Source organism: Pelobates fuscus, chromosome 1, assembly GCF_036172605.1.
Source record: "Pelobates fuscus isolate aPelFus1 chromosome 1, aPelFus1.pri, whole genome shotgun sequence".
Classification (NCBI taxonomy): Eukaryota; Metazoa; Chordata; class Amphibia; order Anura; family Pelobatidae; genus Pelobates; species Pelobates fuscus.
In genome coordinates, this window is record NC_086317.1 from 283,518,734 (window position 1) to 283,535,766 (window position 17,033).

The window sequence follows — 17,033 nt, forward strand, 5'->3', positions numbered from 1 at the left end:
ATGGAGTGGTCAAAAGACTGAGTACACAAACTATGGAAGATGGTGGAGGAGGCGGAGGCAGGCAGACCGATATCCGGGATGCCCTGGGTGCGGGAGACCGCAGATAGCCAGGAAATGTCTATATATACTAAACACACCCTAGGCGTATGGCGAAGGGTCTCGAGGCAACGATACCTGGCACCGTATCCATCCCCGCTAGTACCACTGACCCACAATGACACCTTCCCACCGGGACTAGACCCACAGGCATTTAAAAACATCCTCCCAACTCCTACACCACGTCTACACCACATAATACGGGGAGGGAAATGTAAACCTCTAACAGACATGCAAGGAGACACTACCCCCACTTTCATGCATCGCTTTAAACATACTCAACTGGCCAATTTTGTCCTCACCCTACTTCAGGGACTAGCACTCACAAGGGACCAAACCAGATTCGAAAAGACATGCCTGCAACCAGCCCCAGCCCCACACGGAGTGTCCCTACTCTACTCCCTGCTCCAAACCGAGACCCCACAAGAGAAACCCCAGTTCATGGGAAAATGGGAAACGGCACTAGACAACACATTCTCGGACACAGAGTGGGAAACCATGTGTTATTTCACACATCACTGCTCAGTACACAGCAAAACACAGGAAACGGCTTATAAGGTACTAACACACTGGTACAGGACACCGCATCTCCTCCACAAAATAGACCCGGCCCACCCCGAGCTATGCTGGAGGTGTGATAGGATCTAGGCAACACAAAACACATCTGGTGGGATTGCGAGATGATCAAGCCATACTGGGAGGGGATACACAAAATGTTGGAGATGTTCTCTGATGTTACTGTGACCCTTTATACTTATTTTTATGATAATTAACTTCACACTTCACCATTGGCTGTTTTAAAATGTATGCTACAAAACCCTGGTCTGAGTAACCATATTTGCACTTGCTATTTGTCACATATCTGTTTTATTCCTTCATTTATATATATGTTGTGTGGTTTATTCCTTATGTACTTTATTGCTATACCCAACTAGTTTACTAGTCCATTTTGTTGTTTATTATTGTTATCAGCTGTTATTTATTATACTCTCTCCCCATCACTCACTCTTTTTATATTAGATTTATTTGGTTTCCCCTTCCAATATGGCTGCTCCCCTCCTTCTACTTTTTTATTGCCATCCCTAATATGGCTGACACAAGTTTTATTGCCGTCCCTAACTATTGCCCTCCCTAACTTGGCTGATACATGCCAAAACAAAAAAAGAGGTCATGTGACCATGATGTCATTTTGGCGCCAAATGTAAGTAATTTGAGACCTTTATAAAGCCAGTGTTGTCAGGTACATGTTTTTATCCACTTGAGAAAGCCCTAAGGGGAGAAATGCGTTGTGGAAATTTTAACTAACTGTATTTTATAACAGTATTTTGGCCACTTTCTTTGTTGTGAGTTAGCCATTTATCTTTTTTTTTTTACCATTTTTATTATTTTACTACCGGGCATCTGAGTTATACTTGTTCCAGAGACATACTACTCCAAAGCATCCTTGGTGGGAATTATACCACTTACGCCCTATCATTGAGCAGTGCGTCTTCCCAATTAAATGTGAGTAATTATTTGGTTATTTTATACACTCTCCTGGTTTTATCACAGTGGGCACTAGTGTTGTTTTTTATTTTACATATGGTCCCCATCTGATGAGATACCTACTTACAACACTCCCTCATGTATCCCTTAAGTGGGGAGTATACTACTGTACGCTGTTTATACTAGAGCTAGTTTTTAGCTCTCAAAAACGTGAGTAGGACCATATTTTTATCGGCGGCTACATATTTGGCCTTTTTTATCGGCGGCTACATATTTGGGTTTTATTGCACTATTAGATTATCTTTTCTCTTTCATACGGATCCCACGAACTCCTCAATCCCACTAATCCATAGACGTCTCTACCTCAGATAGAACTGTGATTGGTCTCTCATCCAAAGGTTTTACTGGACTCTTTTTGGACTGTTCTTTATATATATATATACAGGGCCGCCATCAGGGGGTGACAACCGTGACGGTTGTCATGGGCCCGGCGGTCCTGGGGGGCCCGGACTGCTTTGGCAGTCCAGGGCCCCACAATTACTTTCTGCACATATGTATAGCGATCATCGCTATATATATGTGCAGCCGCGGGCCCCCCGGCTCCCTATACTTGCAGAGGGGGCCCAGCGGACTGCAGAAGCACTTTCCAGCATTTCACTCGCTCTAACTCCCGCGAGACGGGCGGCCGTTAGAGCGTTGCCATGGCAACGCTCCGCGCGGCGCGCACACCACATCTCGCAGGAGTGAGAGCAGGAAATGCTGTAAAGTGCTCCTGCAGTCCGCTGGGCCCCCTCTGCAAGTATAGGGAGCCGGGGGGCCCACAATTCCACCTGACCGGACCACCAGGGATCAAAGGATCTTCCCCCCTCCCTGAACCAGGTAAGAAACAGGGAGGGGGGAATAACAAAAATACATTTAAATTACTATTACTACATTTACATGCATACACTACTAAACACATACACACACTGCATTCATTACACTGACACTCACTGCACTAACACACTGCACTCACACACACACTGCATTCACTGCACTCACACTGCATTCACACTGCATTCACTACACTGACACACACTGCACTAACACACACACTGCATCCGCTGCACTGACACACACACTGCATCCGCTGCACTGACACACACACTGCATCCGCTGCACTGACACACACACTGCATCCGCTGCACTGACACACACTGCATCCGCTGCACTGACACACACACTGCATCCGCTGCACTGACACACACACTGCATCCGCTGCACTGACACACACACTGCATCTGCTGCACTGACACACACACTGCATCTGCTGCACTGACACACACTGCATCCGCTGCACTCACACTGCATTCACTACACTGACACACCCACTGCATCCACTGCACTCACACTGCATTCACACTGCATCCACTGCACTGACACACACTGCACTAACACACACACTGCATCCACTGCACTGACACACACTGCATTCACTACACTGACACACACACTGCATTCACTACACTGACACACACTGCACTAACACACACACACTGCATCCACTGCACTGACACACACACTGCATTCACTACACTGACACACACACTGCATTCACTACACTGACACACACACACTGCATTCACTACACTGACACACACTCTGCCTTCATTGCACTGACACACACTGCATTCATTACACTGACACACACTGCATTCATTACACTGACACACACTGCATTCATTACACTGACACTCTGCATTCACTACACTGACACTCTGCATTCACTACACTGACACACTCTGCATTCACTGCACTGACACACACTGCATTCACTACACTGACACATACGCACTGCATTCACTGCACTAACACACACTCTTCATTCACTACACTAACACACACACTGCATTCATTACACTGACACACACTCTGCATTCACTGCACAAACACACACTGCACTAACACACTCACTGCACTAACACACACACACTGCATCCACCGCACTGACACACACACTGCATCCACCGCACTGACACACACTTCATCCACCGCACTGACACACACTGCATTCACTACACTGACACACACTCTGCATTCACTGCACTAACACTCACTGCACTAACACACACTGCATTCACTGCACTAACATACACACTGTATCCACTGCACTAACACACACTCTGCATTCACTACACTAACACACACTCTTCATCCACTACACTAACACACATACTGCATTCATTGGGGGGAGGCAGGCCGGCTGGGCAGGGGGGGGCAGACTTTGTGCTTTGTCAGGGGCCCCAAAATTTCTGGTGGCGGCCCTGTATATATATATATATATATATATATATATATATATATATATATATATATATATATATATATAATTATTATTTTTATTATTCTCTCTCTGTATTATATATTGTTGTTTATTTCTATATTACTACTTGGTTATATTTCATTTCATATATTATCTCTGTGGCACCACCTTTTTCTCCTTCCTTATACCCATAGATATAGAATACCTAGATGCCGCATTCTCTGCTGAGCGCGAGAAATGCGGTAGCCATCTTGGACCGGTCGCCGCTCTAATGAAGCTATTGAAGAACACTTGGAAAGCCCATCTCACTAAAGGTAAGTGAAGGACTTGGGGGCACTTATAGCCCTTAATGCCCATACCCCTTAGTAGCCCTACCCCATGTCATTAATGCCCCTATCCCTAATCCTTAATACCCCTACACACACAGTGTTAATACCCCTATCCCAGCACACATAGTCCTTAATACCCCTACCCCAGCACAGGGGTATTAACACTGTAGGGGTAGGGGTATTAACACCATAGGGGTATGGGTATTAAGAACTAGGGATAGGGCAGTGTTCCCTGTTGACACAAATGAAGCCAGTGGTCAAAGGGTTAAAAAGGAAATAATAAAATCTATAATTCTAAGCATATTGGGGTCTTCTGGGTGGAGTTTTGTTTCCGTTTTTCTTCTTCTCTTTATAATCACCATGCGTCTGTTTTCCCTGTGTCCTCCTTCACAGTTTATTCCACTTCTTTTATTCCATACGTGTTTTCCAAAATTGTTTTTGACTCTTCTCACATGGCTACATTTATGTCATCTCCCTATTTGGCAGTGGGAGGGCTATGGGCATGTTGTCTTCTTCCAAGATTTTAGACTGACAGCTGCTTAGAGACACTCATTGGAAATGATGCCAGCAATGGACTTGTCACGTGAGCTGATGTGCCCAAGTGCTGATGTCATATGCATCAAGTGTCCCTGAGTGTCAGTCCCAGGAAAAAAAAAAAAAGTAATTTGGCATCCTTGCACAGAGAGCAGGGAAGAATGTGACTCTCCTCTCTGTAGGGACTGCCACGTCTGGCGACTAGATATCTAATTGGTTAAGCGTTGTTTTTTTTAATAAACTATCCAGAGCACTCTTCAAAATTATTAACCATTTCATAGCCCATCACAAAGATAACTGTATTGAAAGAGTGGCTTAAATTTCTATCCTGAAAGAAACTGGCAAAGAGTTTGCTAAACTTGTAACAAACTCAAACTGCAAAAATGAGGCTAAAATAGCCAAGCTATGTCTACAGATGAGATGGAGATTGTTTTTCAGATCAGCGATTTGTGCCTAAATATTGCCAATACGATTTTAATTCACAACATAACAAAGTTATGTGAATAAACTTGTCAAAAAAGATAATGCTCATTCATGCATTTGTGCTAAAGTAGGCATAAAAACTATAAAATGCTAGCAACAAAATAATTTAATCTTTACATACAAAGCGGTTTATTCACTAAATGCTAGGTTGAAATTGCGGAAGCCGTAGCCTAAATATAGCAATTTATTTTAGAGTTCAAAATAATTCAGTGTTTGGTGAATAAGCCCCATGTGTTTTTTTTTTATTTTTTATTTGAGTTTGTGTTTCTATAAAATTCAAAGTGTTGTGGCACAGACTGGCATTCCCTGCACATTATTTCCCATGATCCCTTGTGTATGGACAAAATGGACAATGTGCATGTAAGAGCAGTTTCATAGTAAGATCACCTGGTCGGACACACAGAATTGGAGGAGAATGTTTGCTATTTATCTGGCTTCACACTTTAACCCCTTAAGGACCAAACTTCTGGAATAAAAGGAAATCATGACATGTCACACGTCATGGTTTAAGGGGTTAATCCAGTAAACCCTTCAGTAGTAATTGCTGGGGTGAGATAAATCATAACTGTAGACAAAAAAAAAAAGTGAGATTCTCTTTAGGTCAGTGTTGCACCCCAGTTCTTTGTAAACCAAACTTCCCATCAAGCTCAGCTTAGACTCCACTGCTGGATGGGATTTGAGAGTCAGTCAGTCTAGACTGCAGACACTGCCCCCAAGCAGCAGTGAACCTTGAAATGACCCAAAACATGCAAACACCCCTCTACAGTGCCATGCTGGCTCCACCACACCTGTCCAGGTGAGTTCACCTATACCGACTGATCTCCGCTAGCACTGTTTCCTGACCGCGGGTTCGATACCCACTACCTGCCTGTCCAGGTGAGTTCACCTATAGCTACACCGACTGATATCCGCTCACACTATGTCCTAACCGCGGGTTCGATCCCCACCACCTGCCTGTCACTGGCTATAGACTGCCCGCTGTCTCTCCTTCACTACCCCCAGCTGCGAGCAATGTCCCGGGCGCTCTTGTTATTGTTAGCGGCGGGCAGGTGGAGGAGGAGCGGAGCGGGATTGAGCCATGACGCCAGCCCGTGCCAGCCCTCCCCCAGCCCGGGGGGGAGAGGAGAAGGAGGAGGGTCTGTCGGGGGGCGGGAGGAGGCAATGCCGAGCTGATCCCACGTGTGACGAGCTCCTTCCCGGCTCAATAATATTCTCGTAGCGGCTCCGGGCTCAGCTGCTGCCTGTCTCCCCCACTCAGAGTGCCCAGTGCCCGCCTGCCTGCATGTGTGTGCCGGGCCGCCCTCTCCCCTCACACACCGCACTGCCTGCCCGGCTCGGCTGTCACCTCTCCCCCTCACCTCCTCTCAATTCTAACACAACATTCTACATTCTAAATAACTGTTTGAAAGGGATACTATGGAGGCAGATGGGAGCCAGGCCACCTCTGGGAGTCCGGCCGATTCTCAGCATGACCCCGGGTAAGTTGTAAGGGACTGTGGGATGGTGGTGTCCTGTGTGCATCACCCACTGACAGATAGGGGGGCATGCCCTGCACCCTGCCCTTCTCTGCAGGGGGGCAAGTGCCCAAGGTGGGCAGAGAGGGGGCTGAACAGCAAGAAGAAGAGATGGTGGAGGGCAGGGGGGGGCTTCACATCCCCCCAGTACTGTTTACCCTGCCTGATGGCTATAGTTACACCTTTAGTGTGTCTTGATCCGTAAGACAGAGGGGCCTCCCTTTCTCACTATCTCTGTCCCTCTCTCCCTTTAGCTTTTGTAAGTTACACGTCAAAATGGCCGATCTGACATCTGTGCTCACTTGTGTTGTGTTTTCCTCCTCTTCTAGTAAAATGTTTATCGGCGGCCTGAGCTGGCAGACCTCCCCAGGTAAGGCAGCTCTCCTTCCCACTGGGTTCCTTTATGGCTCTTTGTTGTAGGGCTCCAGCTTCCCCCCCTTTCTGTCTCTCTCTCTCTCCCTGCACACGCTTTTTGCCTCCCACTTCTCGCTCTCCTTATTTATTTATTTCTCCTTTCCGAGTCCTCTATTCGACCCCTATCGTTATTTGGGGGCTCTTTAAATCCATGGGATGGATGGAGGGATGGGGTGGCTGGGTAGTGGTACCTTTTTGACAGCCCCTGCTCCTTCTCATCTTGTTTTTTATGCTTGTGCACAGATAGCCTCAGAGACTATTTTAGCAAATTTGGAGAAATCAGAGAATGTATGGTGATGAGGGACCCCACCACTAAACGATCCAGGTAATCATCCTCTGTTTTTTTTTTTTTTTAAATACGCGTTTGCTAGGATTTTGGTAAAACTTTGGCTGCTTTCTGGTATTTCTGCCTGGGCAAGTGGTCTTACGGAAAAATGTGGTCCATACGTTTCGGTTGTCACACCCCCCTGTCTCACAGCCCCTCTGCCTGGTTTGCAAATCTGTGATCTGTAGAAGGAAAAAAAAAAACACCACACACATATCAATTACCTTTCCTCATCTAGTATATTATTATTATTATTATTATTATTATTATTCTAACATTATTTTGGAGCTGTGTTTTTATCCCACTGGGAAGTACCAATCGAGCAGCACAGCAATTCCATGCTTTTTGCAAATCTGTCTAGTAACAATCTAGGAATCACAGTGGTGGTGTGATTCTCGCAAGGTTCTTATTTTTAAATTCCAATCAGGATTCTAAAATATTATATTTCCAAGAATTCTGGTGGTGTCATTTTAGGTAAACTAGTTAAGTTCTTCTCTGGCTCCCATCCTTTCCAATGTATTTATAAAATAATTGCATGTTTGCAAATTATTGTGGCATGTGTTTATATCATATATTTCTTTATATATTTTGATCATGCAGGTAGAAGTCTTACACTTATGTGGGAGAAACAGTTTGTGTAATATTTTTTTGTCTTTTAAAATAGAACTGTTTCTCTCTGTTCCACTGCCAAACACTCTCTTTAATGCTGCTTTGAAAACACAAGAGGATACCCAGCATGTCTGCTTCTGATAATGTTTTTTTTTTTTAAACTTGTAAATGTGTTTTAATATCTTTTTATATATCTATATTAATTTCTGTTGATTTGTGCTCCATGTTTAGCACTCATCGTCATTTTTCCTGTTCTTTGTCTCATTTCAGAGGCTTCGGTTTCGTTACGTTTGCAGATCCTGCAAGTGTAGATAAAGTATTAGCTCAACCCCACCATGAATTAGATTCCAAGACGGTATGTTGTCCTCTTTTTTTTATCCCTCCTCATTTTTCTTTTTGCTTTTGATTATGTGTCAATCTGTAATATTGTTTCTGTGAGAGGCTTAGGCTTAGTTAAAGATACAGAGACATTTTATATTGGTTCCAATTTAAAATAAAATATTTTACTTATGAAGGCTCAAATTCCAAATTTGAATTTCTTATAAGGGCAATTATTTTATATTTTCTAACTATCTACTAATATTTTTGTGATGCATTTTAATGCTGAAAGCATACTAAGGAAAAGGGATGCAATCATTATATGTTGACCTCTTAAAGCAATGGTGATTTTAAATGCAGTTGACACTTCAGTAATTGCTTTTTTGATGGCTTAATTAGACAAGGGGCTTGTATACCTGTAGAACATCAGTTTGAAATTTCCAAATTTTCTGTCCATTTCGTCAATGTTTTTTGGGGATGCAAAGTACAGACAAAAATATGGTGAAGCCTTTTTTTTTTTATATAGTTAACAAAGGATTCTAGTATTATGGGAATCTGACTTGGAGACTCTCATGTTTACAGAAAGAAAGAAAGAAACTTTGCTTTTTTGCACCCTATCACCCAGTTTAATTATACTTTAACAAAGCAAAAAAGGGACAGTGACAAAAGATATCTCTCTATTGCTCCTGCCGTGTTTAATGAGGAGGGAAAGGTGAGCTAATTACACTGATTAGATGGAGGATTTTTTTAAACCAACCTTTAAATGTCAGGATATTAACTGTATATTTCGAAAGCTGGAAATCAGCCCCAAATCTGAATGAGGATGGAAAGCATTCTACACAATGGCATTATCAGAGCAACTGTGTGTTCCACGTGAATGTTATAGACTCGTTGGATAGCTTTTCTTGTTGTTTGTGTTTGTGTGTCTGCACATATGCACTTAGCTGTCTATAGATATATGTATGCACCTACATAATTGCACAAAGCCTAAAAAACATCACTGTAGTTCATCGGCTGTATGTGACTGTCACTACTGCAGCTTGTGTTGTGCTAAACTAGAAATATATATTAACTATATTATACATTTTTCTTTGATGCACATTTGTTTGGACTGGGGTCCCAGTATTTGTTTACATGTTTGTTTAAGGTTTGGACAGCTACTGATTAATCAATATAACATCATTTTTATGTGACTATTAAAAAGAATGCATGATTGGGTGAAGCACATTATAGTCCCCCAAAATAATTGACCTTTTTCCTCTGCTGGGGAAACCTGTGTGGCAAAGAAAATGGCCAAGTCTATGGTTAAAATACATTACAAGTAGATCTAATCTTTGCCCTATATGTGGCCTACCTACCTATTTTGGTTTGATACCTATTTCCTTGTTTGAGATATGGTGGGCCACAGAAGCCATTTACCTTGTGTTCGTATTTGTGTAGATTTGTTGCTATACATCAGCACATTCCTAATGATTGTTAATGTAGCTTTATGTAGCCTTTGACTCATGTTTCAACATTCAGCGCAGGAAACAGCTCGGTTGGGTTTTGACACGGGATCACCGCACTTGTTTACGCTTGCATTAAAAGCTTTGATTTTAGGTAATGGCCCATATACTTCAGCACTAGTACCATAGTCATTTTTTTTTTTTTCTAGAGGATTTTGTAGCTACAGTAAGTAGAGTTTTTGTCTCTGACTAACTTATTTTCTTCATGGTAGATGGTTAATGTATGTAATTGTAGCAGGCGGTGCAAGAGGTGAGTTATTTCAATGCAGGCTGATCTGATTATTGAAAGGCATTTGGGACCTCTGCGAGAAGTGCATTTAATGAGGAAATTGAGATTGCCCATGTAAGAAGTGCATACCACTGTCCTCAGGTCTCATAAAATAAAAATATATATTTATTTTATTATATTAAAGGATCCTTCTGAATAGCTTAACCCCTTAAGGACCAAACTTCTGGAATAAAAGGGAATCATGACATGTCACGCATGTCATGTGTCCTTAAGGGGTTAAAGGGGCTTAACTCTTTTCTGCCACTGTATAATGTTGGCCCTTTAAAAAAAAATAAATAAATAAAATGAAATAAAAATTTAGTGCAATAAGGGGTGAGCAGCACATTTCATTACTCTCTGGGACTTGCAGGGTTAAATAAAGGTACCTATCTTTAATTACACAGTACAATGTGACTGCCAACAGCTTTGGGTTTCAGCTTGCTAAGTAGAAAATTCTCACCTGTTGCATTGCTTTTCTAGATGTGCACCTCTGAAGGTTCAGCACTGTTTTTTTTGTAAACGCTCTTGTGAAAAGGATATTGAAATGTTTTAATGTCTTTTTGTTTACTTGATTAAAAAAAGGAATGTCTGAAAAAAGAATAATGGCTCCTTTCTAAGGTCGTGTATTCACCCCCTTAATGATATTTGATCCATATGGCAGAATATTTGTCTGTACCGAAACATGTATTTCTCTATTTTTTTTCTCTCGGTTTATTCCAGTCTGCCATTGACTGTCAATTTCGTTTCTTTAATGGAGAGATTTCATATTCTAATTTTGAGACAAACTGAAGCTGTGTGCTGGATAGTGCCTGCTTTTTAAAATTTCTTCCAAAATATATCTAATTCCTTTCCAAATGCCTTTATTTTTATTTTCTCCAAATAACTTGCTGTTTAGCCTTCAGGTGTATTTTATACCTGAATAGGAGCTCTTGTTACAATGCCCCAAGGTAACGTCAGGCTTAGTGTTTCTTACCATGTGTTGATTTTATGTGATGTTACTATTGCATGCATTCATACGTGTATACATTAACCAACGGGTATATCATATTTTTACATACTTACCAAAACATAAAAAACGTTGGGGAGGGGGGAGGAGAGGGAGATTTTTCTTATGCAGAATATATTAAAAATAATAAAATAAATAGAGCTGTTTGTGAATTTGTGCCGGAGTTATAATAAAACACATAATGTGTCTTACACATAGCATTGCTAAACCAAGTAAGAGAAATATATTTGAGTATTTTTACTAAACCTTTCATGCAAGTCCTTCCACCCCACTTTTCAAGGGAAATGTGATTTCAATTTTATATACTTTACATAGCTTAGATGGTAATGCAATACATAACTGTGATTTCTAAGGAAGGAGGGGTGGAATGAAATAATCAAATATATTATAACAGATTTCAGACTCGAGCTGCTTGGATTTGTATGTTTATCTCAGAAACATTTTGGAGGCTTACACTTAGTTTAATGCCAGCCATAACATTTGCTTATTTCAAGTCCTCTGGGGGAAAATCCACCAATTTATTACTGAACTGTAATAAAGTGCATGTTGCTTTTTAGCAGATGAAGGGATTTATTTTTTGAAGCAGGTACTGGTGCCCATGGTGTACACATTAAACAATCATGTTTCTCTCTTGAAATCTGCCTGTCACTTGGTGATGAGCTGCGGGGACTTGTAGCCCTGGTTGAGTTTGAGCATCATTGTCTGTTAGGTGACGGTTCCTATTGCTGATTGTTTGCACATCCCTCTGCAGTATGGTGCATTATGAAATACATGCAAATAAGTTTTGGGTTTTTAGCTATGGGGCCCAAACATCTGTTCAACATGCTGAGCGAGAGAGAAGTACTTTGTTATACTGATATCATTCAGTCTCTTGTGTGCTCGGGAGTTCTAGTTTTTCAATACATTGTAATAAAGTAAATCAATGTCATTTCTGTAAGGTACAGACGGAGCACATTTGCTTTGTAGCTTTGTTGTCCTCTCGTACGAGAATAACCCCTCTGACTTTAAAAAGAGCTGCAGAGCATTGCACTGCACACTTCCGCTGAGTCGAGAATGTGAATATAAATAATGTCTCCCTTAAAAACGAGCCATTACTCTGTATGCTAATACACGAAAAATAATTAAAGCCATTCGCTGATATTTTTTTTTCTTCTTCTTTCTTGTTTTCTCCCCTTCTCTTTAGATTGACCCTAAAGTTGCATTTCCCAGGAGAGCACAGCCCAAGGTAAGTAGGTGGATCAATAATAGGATTTTCAGCACACAGAGAGTCATTGTTACCGAGCAGTTATTTTTTTTTTGAAACAGGGAATTGGAGATGAAAGCTTTTAAAGCTGAAGCGCATGGCGTCTTAAGGGTATCAGCATATGGCTGGGAAACTACAGGAGAGCTGTATTGTAAGGCTCTGCTTTAACAGTTTGTTTGCTGGATCCAGTGTTAACCTTTTTTTTTTTTATTTTTTTTTTTTTTTTTACATGGAACCTAAAGAGAAATGTCACTGTTTCCTTTTGGATGAAAAGAGGAATGCAGTTTGGCAGTGTGTGCTGTGTCCATGTGTTTGAATTGTAGATCTGCGCTTATCTAGTCTATAGTGTTAATATAGTCTTTGCTCCCATGTGATAAAAATTCTCTGATGGTGTTATGTGACTTTTTATAAAAGAATGATGAATGGGTCGTTGTATTGGGGTTTTCCGTGACTTGTTTATTGTTAAATAAGGCTGTGTAGAATTCTTCCTTATTTTAATGTAGGTTTTAAATTGAATATTTAGCGAATGCCAGAATGTATGTTGTGTTTGTGTAAAATTTGCTTTATGTAGCAATGGGTTTTATTACTATGCACAGGTACATTGTTATAACTATATCCAGTTGAGATCTTTGTTGTATTTTTTTATGCATTGATTTGAGGAGAAATTATCACCATCATGTAAATTGCACCCCCTTCTCTTTGATATAATTGCACGTGTTCGCTATGCTGCCATTTTCAAAGTGTTTTTTTTAACTTCCTCCAACTCGAGTATAAAAAACGTACAAATTGCTTATTGGAAGAGGCTAGCAGGAATTAAGCCCTCTTGTGAATATGAGACTAGTCAGAAAGGAGGTATGCTTTATGTGAATTTCAGTTGAACACATTACTGTCTGGGGAATATACATCCAACACATTCCACCTGTCTTCCAGAAGTGTTGGTGTTGGATCTGGATTTTCTGGCTTTTATATGATGATAACAAATAAAACAAATATAATGTATTGTCTTTGTGTTCTCTGAACTTTTAGGAAAGGCATGTTAATGCAAATGGTTCATATCTGACAAACCAAAGAATGAAATTAGTAGGTTGAGCCTCCGTGAAAAGGTCCTTGTGCGATTATGAAGTAATATATAGTTACTGTAATACAATGCTCCTTCTCTGGCAGTCTCTTTTTACTGGACTACTACTACCATGACCCTCAGCCTGATGCATGGTGGCCATGAATTGGACCTCCCCTTGTTAAATTACAGCTACCACACCATTAGTAAATAATGAGTCTTAGTTAAACAAAAGCTGCTCATCTATCTTACATCTAACTGTGCTGTAATATAAAAGAGGTGTGATTCATAGCCGCACTGCAAAAGATGCCGAAAGTTGCTCAGTGTGTGTGCGTGTGTATTTTGAGGTATATTTAGGGAGAAACCGAATAGTAGTGAATTGAAAACCAAATTGTAATATTTAGGCCAGAGTATCTGATTTGGAACTTTGTCTGCAAATCCTAAAACACAAAGATTTGGTTATTTTGTCCTAAATGTTATAGATTGCTATACACTAGTGTCTACTGCGTAAAATCTTATTTTGTCTTATTTGCTACATGTTCTACTTGTTGGCCTTGAGTGGACTTTCCCTGTTCTTAAGCTGGGCATACTTTTGCTAAGATAAATATCACTGTTGGCATTATGAAGTTACATAAGGCTGGCCAACCTTGTATATGTAGGTTATGAATTCACAGCTTTCCCCCTGGGTGTACAGACCAATACCCGGGGCATGGCTTTTCTACGTTTCTTTGTAAACGGGTTTGCAATAACATGTTTCATTGGTCAACTCTATACTGAAGTGAATGTGAGTATGGATTTTTTTTTTGTATGTGTGTATAGTTTTTAGGGAAGAACTTGCTTATTGCGAGATACACTTTCATTTATTGTTAACCATGCTATACCATGGAAACCAAATTTGCGATAGCTGGTATTCTGGGGACACTGCACAGCCTCTGCTACGGATCAATATAAAATGTTATTTGTCTGCAAAGAAAAATAATTTTTTTACAATTTCAGATGACACAGGCATATAGAAAGTCCCGTCTAGTAAACAAGCAAAAAAATCATAATTCTGTTTCTTGAACATGCTGAGTTGTCATCACTTTGTACCAATTTAGACTATTTTGCATGTTTGTGCTATTTTTGACCCTTCTGAAAAAAAGGCTGCCTCATTTCAGAAACCATAGCATGAAAATGTAGAACAGTTTGTGCTAGTTCACATAGGGATTATACTTTTCTTTTTGCTACAGTTTTATTATATTGATATGATGTGACTTGCTGCAGAAGTCTTGCACGGAGGCTTAGTCCTTATGTTACAGGCAAGAGTCTGTAATAAAACAGGCTTTGTGGAGTATTTAGAACAGACATGGTGAGGGTCAGACCTGTGCATGGTATATCCAAAATATTTAACTTTGTATGACGGAACTGCTGAAATAAATAAGTATTAATAATAAAATATATTCTTTGGTTGGGGAGGCAGCTCTGATTCTGTTAGGAGGCAGCCAAAATAAATCACTCCCAAGCCTGCATTAGTGTCATTTCTTATGTGCAGTGTTGTGCTTAACCTCATCCATAGCTGATAATGCTGTGTGCTATCAGGATATCTCACAAAGAGCATGCATATAGACACTGTAAAATGAGAGGCACTATGAGAGGTGCACTCTTTGTATTGAAATGAAGCATCCAATTTTTTTCAAGAGGTATTTGTGCAGTAGAGATATGTTTTGTTGGACAGTGGTTTTTAAGAAGGAAAACATTAAAGTTTGCATTGGATTTGTGAATATAATGTATAAAATTAGTACCCATATCCAACAGAAGTACATATTTGAGTTCCTTCCCGCTACGCAACCACAAGGGAGAGTCCTCACCTACTTTGTGTGCATTGTATGCTTCATTTCGGGTGATATTTGCATTGTTTTACTAACTTCATGGATATTCTGAGGGTTGTATTCATTTGTGACTTGCCTAGGCCCTAGATATGGGGTTTAAGCATTAAAGCAGTGGATGTGTTGTGTAGACTACTGGATATGAGTCTGAGGTGAAACACATCACACACACATACACACACACACACATTTCTGTTTTTCGATTTGTTTTATTCCCTAGTAAAAAAAAACCAAAAAACTCTGTTGCTGATATTTGCAAAAATATAAAGATCAAATCCCACAAAAGAGAAATGTGAGCTCCCTTTTGAATGTATTGTTTGTGCCCTTTATAAATTAAGACATTCTGTTTGAAGAACGTTTGAGGACTTCTAAAGGTTTTGCATACCTCTTTTAGATGTCTCGTTCCAAACACCACTGATACAATAAAATCACATGAAACCTTAGGTTATGCAAAGTTTCATTAAAAAAATCAGCTTCTGTTAACATCTCAATATCCTCAGCCATCAGTCTATCAGCTGCTGGAGAGACACAGGTTAAATTCATCCCTCTCAGAGTCATTTCATTCTGCTCATGCTGTAAATGTTTAATGACTAGAGCCTTCCGAACCAACATGGAATAAAATAGTTAAACAGACTTTCTTAAGGCCCTTTTACCTCCTCCTAGGCTCCAGCTAATATTAATTAGGGAGAAAAAAAGAAGGCTGGGTTATTTTTGTGCTGGGCAGCTTGTGTTTTAGCTGCAGGATTATGTTGTCAGATTAGTGCTGTGTTTGAGACATTTTATTCCTTAAAGTCACAGGTTGCCATTTCAAGTCGCTTATGAAGATCTACAGTTAAAGAATGCAAGCAGCACGTGATCATCATCACGTATTTCAAATACAATTGTTTCCTTATTTTAATACTGCCTTTTCACCCCAGTATAATGCAATATGTATGAATGTCTACTTTTAAGAAATGAATAATGAGCAATTGTGGCTAGCCTGGGTTTATAATTAAAATCCTGAACCGTTGACCACAGTATAAACGTTAAATCTTTAAAAACTGGCGCCATGAATTGAATAGTCCTTTGCAGAGCAGGAGAGCAGAAGAATTAAGTGCTATAAAAACCTTGTGTGTGTATAAAGAATTGCATTGCTACTCCATTTGTGGATAGAGTGGAAAGGTTAAAGCAGATGCTTGTGTAAGACCTTAGGAAATGTAAATCTATAAACCTTTGCTGCACTGTGTCTCTACTTAATATCGGGCATCTGGCGAGGAGTGAACATTTTATTGTTTGCTTTTCCTGTTAAATGTGTCTGATAGGACATACTGAGCTATCAATCCATTATTTCACATATATGATGTGAATTATACATCCACATCCACCTTTCATCACGCATTTCTACTTGGGCCTTAGATCTGCACAAGTGTACCCCTGAGCTTATCAAGGTTAGCGTTAAGATTACAGCGTTTTTTTTTTTTCTCTTTTAGGATACATGTGTTGTCACTTTTAAAAAAGTTATATTTTACTAGACCTTTATTCAATTGGGAAAGCAACATATATACTTAAACATACATATACGGTGATCCTAGAAAATAAAGCTTGAGGTGGTGTGTTTTATTATTTCCTCATAGCATACTGTTTCCCTTTAAGTGTGTTTTATGAGCTGTTGATTAGCTGCTGTGGAATGCAACACCCATC

The 17,033-nt window shown here is 40.4% G+C and overlaps 1 protein-coding gene across 8 annotated transcripts in view; it reads left to right on the forward strand.

Annotated features, from left to right (window-relative positions):
- Window positions 1-6,397: 6,397 nt before the first annotated feature.
- MSI2 (musashi RNA binding protein 2) overlaps window positions 6,398-17,033 on the forward strand; it is a 547,507-nt gene continuing 536,871 nt past the window's right edge. For all 8 annotated transcript variants that reach the window (XM_063457454.1, XM_063457455.1, XM_063457458.1 and 5 more), the window contains exons 1-5: window positions 6,398-6,707; window positions 7,073-7,113; window positions 7,401-7,482; window positions 8,362-8,446; window positions 12,372-12,413. In XM_063457454.1, coding sequence (XP_063313524.1) covers window positions 6,646-6,707; window positions 7,073-7,113; window positions 7,401-7,482; window positions 8,362-8,446; window positions 12,372-12,413 — 312 coding nt within the window. In that variant the 5' untranslated portion in view covers window positions 6,398-6,645. The remainder of the gene's footprint in view (window positions 6,708-7,072; window positions 7,114-7,400; window positions 7,483-8,361; window positions 8,447-12,371; window positions 12,414-17,033) is intronic.